The sequence below is a fragment of the Lutzomyia longipalpis genome, chromosome 3 (genome assembly GCF_024334085.1).
Source record: "Lutzomyia longipalpis isolate SR_M1_2022 chromosome 3, ASM2433408v1".
NCBI classification, from domain to species: Eukaryota; Metazoa; Arthropoda; class Insecta; order Diptera; family Psychodidae; genus Lutzomyia; species Lutzomyia longipalpis.
The window spans coordinates 3338518-3348870 of NC_074709.1; the positions used below are offsets into that span (position 1 = coordinate 3338518).

Sequence of the window (10353 nt, forward strand, 5' to 3'; positions counted from 1 at the left end):
TCACAGCCCGTAAGTGAAACTTACCAGTACATTCCCTTTTCTGATTAATCCATACTCTGCAGCTACCTATTAGACTTTGCATTTACATATATTTAACTTGACCTCTGAAGGAAGAATCACAGCCTGTAAGTGAAACTTACCATGTACATTCCCTTTTCCCCTTAATCTGTACCATGTAGCTATATATATTTATATTTTACCGTTATATTTTACTTTGCATTTACATTTATATTTATATACCTTATTTATTTTGTATCCTTGGTCAAAGAATCCCAAAAAGAATATTTAATTTTACACACACAGAAACACAGGGAAATTGCGTAATGCAAATTACACAGCAAAGCACTAAAAAATAAACTTATTTTCTTTCGGAAAAAAAATTTAGCATCATTCTGCGCTTTACACCTCACACTAAACTAAAAAACAACATAAAGAAAAAACTCCATTGTAGTGTTCGTAAATATGTGAGACGATATTTCAAAATTTTGTAGTATTTTGCAAAATATTTTTCACATTTTGAGACATTTTCAGCAAAATCTACATCATTCTTCCATATCGTCATGCAACATTGTCATATTTTATCAACTTTCGCATCACTAATATTCATTTTTCATCATCATCAAAAAACCATCTTCATCGGAACATTCAAAGAACTTTTTTCTTGTGCACAGTAAAAACTTTTTTTTTTGCTGTAATTTACGAACACTGCACGTGAGATAAAAAAGATAACTTGGAGAGGTGATAATTAACTTTCATCGAAACACAAAAAAAAGAACTCTAAACTTCCACTCTTTCATTTTCATTTTGATACTTTTTCCTGCGCATAAACTTTTTCTTTTCCTTATTTTTTTGTTCTTCCTTTTTTTTCTTCAATTGTCCTCGGATACAAATTAATCTTTTTTTTCGTCACATATTACTTGATTATTTAATTATTATTATAAACTGTTTTAAATTCCTAAAAATTTCTGCATAATGCAATTTATAATGAATAAGATTATGTTAAATGTTTATTATGCAATAAATTTTGAAGGATATTATGCTGTCTGGGAGAGAACTTTTTAAAACTAATCTCCTTCCACTTCTTACTCAATACAACTATGAGCTTTTCTTTAGAGAAAAGAAAACTCATCAAATAAGATTATTACTTCACTATTAAGAACTAATTTTACTTCATAATCTTTACCATAATTTTGTTATTTTTCGCAATTTTTTCTTTTCATTATCATGATAAACTTTCAACTGAAACTCACCAATGCACAGTTTTAACTATTTTTCCTTTTTGTTTTTGCGGGTGAAAAACTTTTCTTTCAGTGTCTTTTTCAAACCATTTTTTTTAAACCAAAAAAACCAAATTCCTTCTAATTTTTTCATCACAAAACTCATAAACAACTTCATTCTTTCACATTTTCAAAAGAATTTTTTTTCCAATAATTCTTTTACTATTTTGTTGAACATCACTCGGGTTTCTTTGCACTATTATTGAGAACTTCTTTTACAAATTAAAAAAAAAATCATTAAAACTGAATAAAAAATTAAACTGAAACTTGAACTAATTAAAAAAAAACTCTGCAAAACTGCATATTTTTTTTGTAATTTATCTCATATTATTTTTTTGATAGGAATACTTCTACACAATTTGTTTCTTATTCTTTTTTTTTGAGAAATTAGAAACATGTTTCTATAGCCATTATACTCTTTTTTTTCAATAATAAAACTTACACACGAATGTATTAGCAACACTTTTTTAGTAGCAGATAAAAAGAGTTGTTTTCTTTGATTAAAAACATTGAGGAATTCACGAAATTATTACAATTTCTCCACTTCACTGCATTTCTCGGCAAACACCACCACTAATAAAATGTGTGCTGAAAAGGAATCTGAAAAGACAAATTTTTGAAAGAGAAAAAATGATTTTTTTGAAATATATCACCGATTTCTCAAGTTTAAAAGTTTTATTCTTAAAATTCTTAAAGAATTTTTGAAGAAAAAAAAAAGTTCTAACCGAGTTTTGAACCCATGAAGCAATTGGTGAAAAGTTCGCACGCTAACGATTGTGCTACGAATTTGCAAGTACACTGAACTTGAGATTTATCACATTAGATGACTTTTTACAATGCAAAATTACTTCTTTTTATGAAAAACATTTCAATTCACTTCAATCAACTGTAAAAAAAATGTCTTCAGGTGAAATTAACCCTGATTAAGCTCTTATTTTATTAGAGTAACGTCGATTAAATTGGCTACAATGCAATGTTATAAAAAATCACCACTTTCCCATGGAAATTTCACATTGCAGTACACGAGCACGAGATGAGAGAAATTGTTGAAATTCGGGAGTAAAATGAGGTCCAAAAGAGACCACCGTTACTCCCAATGAAGACTTAAAGGCAATCTTAAGAGAAAATATCATGTCATAGAGATTCATAGAATGCCATTTGAGCTTCAATCAATTGAGCAATTATTGCTGTAATATCTGGAAGATTGATTTTATCCCTCAATGCTGTTCTAAAGCTCAAAACTTGAACCCCAAAATCATTTAATCTTTATTTCTGTTTAAAACTTACCTTTTATTTATTAGACGAAGCAGTTGTTGTGTGTGCGTGTTTTTATGCAGTCCCACCACGAACCACCACAATCACAAGATGATCTTCCTTCAATCCCTCTTCCGTGACATTGTGGCAAGTGCGCTTGATTAGCTCAGATGAAAAGTCACACGGAGGGAAGGCATACAGTACACCCGTTGCCTCCGTTTCCTTATTCAACAGAGAAATCACACCAGCTGCCTCCTTTTGCTTCAAATACGACACCAAATTGCGCAATGGGCGTGTCTGTACACCCGCATCGTCATTTGTCACTGATGACGTCGACCCGGGCATACCGAGGAAGATTGCATGCGAGGATGACGTTGAGATTCTCTTCTGAACATCCTCCAATTTCGGCTGATCAAGTCTCAAGCGCTGCGTAATGCGCAAATGATGCTTTCCATCTTCATCCTTCATGAGCCCCTCCACAATGTCCGTATCGCCGTCGGTGAGATGAAATTTGGCCGGAAAGAGGGAAGACTTGAGAATGAGTGCTCCCTGCCACAGTGTTGTGCATTTCCGTGCAACTTCCGGGAGTGTACGTGCCGAACACAACATCCCAGCACGACGTGATGAGGAATCCGAATCGGTATCCGGGCTCCTACGACGTGGTGAGCGTGAACGTGAACGATCAACACCTGGCTCACGCGAGATGGAACGCCTACCACGATGGGAATCGTACTCAAGATCAGCCGGAGCTCGGCGCCACTCTTCACCACCCTCTGGCCTATGGCCATCATTGTGATACCCACCACGATAGCCTCCACGTCCTCTGTACATGCCACCACCTCGTCCGCGATACCCCCCACGACCGCCATAGCCAAACCCACCACCACCGCTTCCTTCTTCATAACCCATATCCGGATATTCCGTGGGGACACGCCTAAAGTCCATCCCCTCGGAACCTTCGTACCCCGGCGCCGGGGGTTTCGGTCGGAATGGCATAGATCCCGCCACATCGGCAAAATCAAGACGAAGACGCCTCTCAGGTCCACCTAGTGGGAATCCCCGCATCTCCTTCACTGCCGCCTGAGCTGCCTCAATTGATTCATACAAAATGTACGCACTTGTATCCCCCTTTTGGTACTCAATCTTCTTGATGGCACCAAACCTATCGAATTCCCGTTCCAACTGCGTCACTGATGTCCACGTCCCGAGACCACCCACCCAAATGCGTGTTGTCGGTGTTGCTTTGCCATAGCCAATTTTGCATTGGAACTTCCCAATGTACTGCCCCGACAGCTCAACCTTCGCCAAATGGGCCATATCGAGATTTTGGAAGCGCACAAAAGCAAAGGCATTCCCCGTTCCCGGTGGTGGGCGCTTTATGTCAATATCCTCCACAATGCCATACTTCCCAAAAATGCGTCTCAGCTCCTCTTCGCTGATATTTATCTCGAGATTCCCAGCAAAGAGAGTCCTGGTGGAGAGAGGATCATCCTCTGGTTGGATGTGGTGTAAGTAGTTGGGGAATTTATCCTTTTTATTCTCAGGCTTCTCAAAGGGAACATGGGGTCTGGGCACCATGTGTCGTGGTGCATAGTGACGTGGATGGTGTGGTGGACCACCAGGATGAATGGGTACATGATGCATCGGTGGACCCCTTGGCATGTACTCATGTCCCATTGGAGCAAAATCTCGTGGATGATGCATCACCACAGGCGGAGGGCCGTACCTACTGTGGGAAAATGAATATAAATTAAAACTCCGCACAAAGAGCTGGCAGAGCTATTGGTATTATTACCTGTCGTAGGGATCAATGGGGCGACGCCTCTCTGGCCCTGGGGAACGCGAATAGTAGTGACGATCGTACTCAGGAGTAATGCTTCGTGGTCTAACACGATACTCATGCCTTGCCGATTCGTAGACTGGCTCCACAATAGCCACCTTGTCGTAGAGAATAATCCGTGGCTTAGCGTGCTTCGCCTCACGCGCATCCTCAGACGTCCGGAAGCAAACGTAGGCAACTCTCTCTTCCAAATCGTGCGAGATACGAATGGAAAAGTCACCAAACTTCTTGTACTCCCTGTACAGGGTCTCCTTGATGAATTCATCCGAAGCCTTTGGATGCAGTGCACTCACACAGAGTACCTTGTAGGAATACCGCTCTGGTGGCATTTCCCTTGCCCGAATATATTCATCGCGATGGGGCGACATGTACCGAGGACGTGGACTCGGTGAGCGTGCCATGCGACGTCTCACGCGCTCCGGCGTCATTCTCTCGTCCGAACTATCATCGTAGCGTCCCATACTTGTGCGTCTCTTTGATCGTGGTGGCGAATCACGAGATGCACTACGTTTCATATTATGGATCTTCACAGTAATTCGATCGTTGGGTCTTACGCCACTCATGAGAGTAAGCCTTTTGCCCAATTATCCAGTCTCTTCCTTTTTTTTCCTATTTCCTTTCTCTTTGTTTATCTTTTTGTTTGTTTGTTTCTTCTAAAGCTGAGCTTTGCAATGAATTTGGGATTGATAAGACAATCTTCTGCCTTCTTCTTCTTCTTAGATTGTTGATTTTATGTGGTTGATCAATGATGAATAATGTTAAATTTTTTAGCTGAAATTTCTTACAAAAACACCCTGTGGAGGAAGATAATAAATATCTTAATGTGATGAATTTTCATTTGTTTGGAAATGATTTTTAGTGAAAATTATGAATTTTTTTGTGAAATAGATCATTTTCCATGAAAACTCGTTTTCTGGCCTTTCGGCAATAAAATTAGAATAATTTTTTTCAATATTTTCTTTGTTTTTGAGTATTTTGAGCGTGTTTTCATGGAAGAATGATGACAAAGAAGGTAAATAATACTTCAGACTTTTATCAGAGATAGAGCAGCTCCGTGAATCCTCTTTGGGAAAGGCACACAAAACTAATAAAACTTAATTCTCACTATACTATCATGCACAGATTTTCTTCAACTTCCCACAAAATTTTCACCCATTTTTGCTGGATAAGAAAAACTAAACTATTTTACTTTCTTTTTTGCTAAAGAAAAGTTTTTCCCACAGATTTTTTTTGTCCACACAGAGGTGGAAATTTTGGTGAAACTAACACACACACACACATTCATCGAACCAACACATCAGCACCGAGTTCTTTGAACAATCTTCTTTGGAAAACTTTTCTGTGTGAAATATTTGGGAAATTACTCTTATACAAAAAGCACGTCCCTTTGCAAAAAAATAAACATTACTTAACAAACAAAAAATAAAATGAAAAAAAAAAAGAAATCTCTTCCGTCACTTTGGGGCTCTTTGTTCCGGCAGCCACGCCATTGCCGGGACCGGCATACTCAAGTAATTTCCCTGAATTTACAAGCACAGAATCCACCCTCACAAGATCATTCACATTACCGAAAACTCTTCCACAGTGAAGCACCCTTGCTGGGGATTACGCATTGAGGGCCCAAAAAGGGGAATTTTTTCTAACAATGGGGCGTTTTCTCATTGAGGAAGGACGCGCACACGGTCAAGAAAACAAAATGGATTCCACGAAAAGAAACTTATGGAGAGACTATTAACAAAAAAAATCACTTTCTACACGCTTCTTCAGCACCACTCCAGCAATAATTCAATTAACAAACAAAACTCTCACCGTAGCTGAAGCCAAACGAGTGTTTTTAGTCTTTTCAAAACACCTTTTTACGCCGAAAAATCCAGAAAAAAAATATTTTGCAAATTGCGTGTCCAATGTTTTCTGTTTGACACCAACAGTGTGACAGATTTCCCGTTGACTAAATCAGCAGAGGCACTTTTCGCCGTTTTCGCTCTATATCGTTTGCGACAAATGCAGATGCAACGGACGAATTTTGCGAGTGTCATTTTCAGGCGCGCAAAGCACCTCACATAACCTCACAAATCACCTTGTTTTCTGGTTCTTGTGTTATTTTTACTTTGGAATTATTTCTCGATTTATTTTGCGAAAAATGAAGTGCACGATTCCTGAAATATCCTGGCACAATCGTGATCCAGTTTTGAGTGTGGATATTCAACCATTTGTGGGGAAATCCGGTGATTTCTATCGACTTGCATCCGGGGGAACGGATTCGCATGTTTTGGTGAGAATTTTTGAGATTCCTTTTCATGCCTTCACTCCACTGACTCCTAATTGCTCTGGATAGATTTGGCACATGAAACTGGAAGAGGATGGACGGGTGTCTTTGGAGATTGTAGCAGATCTCACGAGACATCAGAGAGCTGTGAATGCTGTGAGATGGTCTCCATCGGGGAAATTCCTTGCAAGTGGAGATGATGAGAGTGCCATTTTCATATGGAAGCAGAGGGATGAGAATGAAACAATCAATATTCTTGGTTAGTTCTTAAGGAAGAACTTTCTGGAAGAATGGAACTAAAATTAGATTTTTTTGCAGACACTCCGAATGATTTGGACAAGGAAGTCTGGATTACCTTCAAGATTCTCCGAGGACACCTTGAGGATGTTTATGATTTAGCATGGTCCCCAAATGATCTTCAGCTTATAAGTGGATCTGTTGACAATACAGCAATTGTGTGGGATGTGCAGAAAGGGAAAGCTCTGACCATCCTGAGTGATCACAAAGGATTTGTTCAGGGTGTTTCATGGGATCCGGCAAACAAATACATCGCTACCTTGAGTACAGATCGCTACTTTCGCGTGTTCGACGTGCACACACGCAAAGTGATCAGTCGGAATGGAAAATGCCAACTCCCAGTGCCACCAGATTCTCCTTTTCACGGGAAAGTAATGCGATTATTTCACGACGATACCCTTCAGACATTTTTCCGGAGACTCACCTTCAGTCCCGATGGGGAACTCATTGTGGCTCCTGCGGGAATAGCTGAAGGTGATGAATCCCGGAAGGCACAAAACACAACATACGTCTACACGAGGCACTCCCTGAAGCAACCAGCGATTGTTCTCCCGTCCCTGGAACATCATACAGTTGCTGTTAAATTCTGTCCTGTGCTCTTTGAGCTAATGCCCCACAAGGAGGACGTACAACCCGTAATACCTCTGCTCTATCGAATGGTCTTTGCTGTGGCTACGAAAAATTCAGTTTTCTTCTACGACACCCAACAAACTATCCCCTTTGGTGTCATTTCTAACATCCACTACACCCGTCTCACGGATCTAACATGGTCCAGCGATGGGAGATTGCTCGTTGTCTCCAGCACTGATGGATTCTGCTCACTCATAACATTTAGTGAAGGTGAATTGGGGAAAGTTTACGATGATACGCTGATCAAGGAGAAGCTAATGGAACGCTGGGAGCCAACGAAGAAGACTTCTAAATCCAAAAAGGTCAAAAAAGAAGGTCCACCGGATAGTGCCTTGACCCCAGATGTGTCTCCGAAGAGACAAACAGGCACATCCCCGCAGAAAGCGAATGAAAATCTCAAGCCAATCTCCGAGAAAATCATTGATTTGGATTTAGCTGATAAAATCATAAAGAGTGATGAAAACTTCTCACCGGAAAAGAAGGAAAATCCCGTCACGCCAATTGCCGTGCGGCGACATCCACGTGTTCTCACACCAACTTCCGCTGATGAAGGTGCCGAGACGGCTGTAAGGAAACCCTCAACACCGAAGCAACCTAAACCAATTGCCATTAGGCGTCATCCGCGTGTTTTATCAGACTCACCTGCTAATACAGGAGCAGTAGCCGTTACGGAAGAAGCTGTGGATGCATGGCCTATTGATGTGGATCCTCCGAAACCTCTGGAGGGCGTTTGCCGTGAACCTACAGCTGCAGACTCAATGCAAGAATGCACAGAGAATATAAATCTCGTGCTGGATGACGATTCAGTGACTGAGAAACCCTCCCAGGAGCCAATGGAGGTGGATAAACCCCAAGAGGTGACTCCTTCAAATGCCCCCAAAACCCCACGACGTGTCAACTTTATCACAATCTCCACGCCCAAGTCCAAAAAGAAGCTCCTGTAGATCTTCTGTGGAACCTATCTATATAATTTTATAAATAAACGCATTAATTTGAAAAGATTGAATAAAAAGATCCCACGATGCTTCCCAAAAGGAAAAGAAAAAAAATAAGAGCTTCAAAAGACTGTCTCACTTGTAATTTTGTCTCTGGGGGGAAAAGGCCCCCAATGGCTCATGGTATAAAGTCTTTTTTTTGTGTTGTAAATAAGAAGAGAGTGTGGCGAATTAGTTATTCTTCTCAAAGTACTTCTTTTTCTCCTTTGGATTTGGCACAATTGTATCGCCACCAGGCTTCCATCCGGCTGGGCAAACTTCCCCATGACTATCGGTGTACTGGAATGCCTGAACAAGACGAAGAGTCTCATCAACAGAGCGTCCCACTGGCAAGTCATTCATTGTGATTTGTCGCAAAATGCCTCGGTGGTCAATGATGAAGAGTCCTCGGAGGGTATGCCCCAAATCCTCGAGGTAGACACCGTAATCCTTGGAGATTTTGTGTGAGAGATCACTCAGCAGGGGAATCTTTATCTTCCCCAGGCCACCTTCTTTGCGCGGGGTATTAATCCACGCTAAATGCGTAAAGTGGGAGTCAACACTGCAGGCAATCACCTCTGTGTAAATCTTCCGGAATTCCTCGACGCGATCGGAGAAAGCCAGAATTTCCGTTGGGCACACAAAAGTGCTGGAAAAGGAAAATAAAATTATCTTATTGGAAAAATATAGTCTAACAAAGTGGCTAATATCTTGTACAATTGGCTACTTTATCTGCTAAATTCTGATTTTATATCAAGATTAGGTTTATCAGTACGTGAAGCATGGCTCATACGATTTTTTCTTATGTGCAAAAAGGCCTGATTTCTTTGAATTATCCTTAGAAGGATAAAAGTTACTCACAAATCCAACGGATAGAAGAAGAATACGACATATTTCCCCTTGAAATCCGCAAGAGAAAGCTGAGTAAATTCCCCATTGACCACAGCAGTGCCCTCAAAGTGTGGAGCTGGTCTGGAAACTGAGAAAAACGCCCCATTTAATTTATTCTCTCCGGAAAAACTGCAGGAATGAGGAACTTACTGACAGCTTTGGTTCCGTGGAGATTGTGTCCCGTCAGAGGGTATCCCTGTGGGTAGACATGACCACCGGCATAGGAGTAGCAGGATTCCTCATCGGAAGTTCTCACCTGGGGTAGAAGGACACACAAAAGGAGGGGGATGATAAGGAAGCCGCCTAATCTCATGGAATGCATTCTCATCTCAGTCTCTGACGTCTCTCTGGCTATCGATGGGAAATTACTGCCAAATATTTACAATTTTTTTTCTTATTACAAACACCCCTCGTTGTCTCCTCTTCTCCCGCCCAGGAAATGCAAAATGATAAGCGGCTTTTATCAATGAACTTTTTTTTTTCTACTATTCTACAATTTTTGGTGTCTCATTCATCATGTTTCCGTCGTTTTTTCTCACACAATTATTGCCCCCCATCAATCGCATATGCCATGACCTCAAGATTGCACGTGAGGTGCACACGATTTCCTCGAAAATATCAACAATAATTCTAAAAATAATAAAATGAATTTTTTGGTAAAGAATTAAAAATAAAAAAAGGGAAACGTGGCCGGTGTTTGTTATGCAAATCAGCTGGGAAACGCCACGCACGCAATGTACCCTTATCAAGTCGCTTATCAGTTGATTTTCCTGAACAAATTCGCCACAAGAGCAGTTTACTTGCCGGTACTTGTGAGGTAAGAGAGGTGAAAACAACTAAAATTATTTATTTTTGCCAAAAAGCAATTTTTTTCGTCAACTAAATCAGCCACACGTTGATTCTCTACCGTAGTGAATTTTGAAA

At 40.4% G+C, this 10353-nt stretch overlaps 7 protein-coding genes across 14 annotated transcripts in view; 5 read left to right on the top strand and 2 right to left on the bottom strand.

Moving 5' to 3' along the window:
- LOC129794093 (GPI mannosyltransferase 3) overlaps positions 1 to 10353 on the top strand; it is a 1193052-nt gene that overhangs the window by 1169304 nt on the left and 13395 nt on the right. The window lies entirely within an intron of this gene.
- The window catches only part of LOC129794120 (cytoplasmic tRNA 2-thiolation protein 1), a 1132104-nt gene that overhangs the window by 1108356 nt on the left and 13395 nt on the right, over positions 1 to 10353 (top strand). The window lies entirely within an intron of this gene.
- The window catches only part of LOC129794129 (plasma membrane ascorbate-dependent reductase CYBRD1), a 1128201-nt gene that overhangs the window by 1104453 nt on the left and 13395 nt on the right, over positions 1 to 10353 (top strand). The window lies entirely within an intron of this gene.
- The window catches only part of LOC129794176 (cuticle protein 8-like), a 500748-nt gene that overhangs the window by 477000 nt on the left and 13395 nt on the right, over positions 1 to 10353 (top strand). The gene's annotated exons all lie outside the window — the stretch shown is intronic.
- LOC129794072 (RNA-binding protein spenito) lies at positions 245 to 6321 on the bottom strand. 3 transcript variants are annotated; one of them, XM_055834670.1, is made up of 4 exons: positions 6181 to 6321; positions 4327 to 5165; positions 2565 to 4260; positions 245 to 1877 (listed from the first exon to the last, which is right to left on the bottom strand). In XM_055834670.1, the coding sequence occupies exons 2-3, from the start codon at positions 4932 to 4934 to the stop codon at positions 2607 to 2609; spliced, it is 2262 nt and encodes a 753-aa protein (XP_055690645.1). In that variant the 5' UTR covers positions 4935 to 5165; positions 6181 to 6321; the 3' UTR covers positions 245 to 1877; positions 2565 to 2606. The 3 variants fall into 3 exon arrangements, with proteins under 3 accessions (XP_055690645.1, XP_055690646.1, XP_055690644.1); XM_055834671.1 differs by having other exon boundaries at positions 2565 to 4257; positions 6181 to 6306; XM_055834669.1 differs by having other exon boundaries at positions 5402 to 6305.
- On the top strand, positions 6423 to 8631 carry LOC129794085 (chromatin assembly factor 1 subunit B). The gene is made up of 3 exons (XM_055834693.1): positions 6423 to 6643; positions 6707 to 6896; positions 6956 to 8631. Exons 1-3 carry the CDS (start codon positions 6512 to 6514, stop codon positions 8506 to 8508), a joined length of 1875 nt encoding a protein of 624 aa, XP_055690668.1. The 5' UTR covers positions 6423 to 6511; the 3' UTR covers positions 8509 to 8631.
- On the bottom strand, positions 8621 to 10344 carry LOC129794148 (peroxiredoxin). Of its 2 annotated transcripts, none has more exons than XM_055834786.1 (4): positions 10234 to 10344; positions 9580 to 9797; positions 9400 to 9517; positions 8621 to 9187 (listed from the first exon to the last, which is right to left on the bottom strand). In XM_055834786.1, exons 2-4 carry the CDS (start codon positions 9755 to 9757, stop codon positions 8731 to 8733), a joined length of 753 nt encoding a protein of 250 aa, XP_055690761.1. In that variant the 5' UTR covers positions 9758 to 9797; positions 10234 to 10344; the 3' UTR covers positions 8621 to 8730. The 2 variants fall into 2 exon arrangements, with proteins under 2 accessions (XP_055690761.1, XP_055690762.1); XM_055834787.1 differs by having other exon boundaries at positions 10230 to 10332.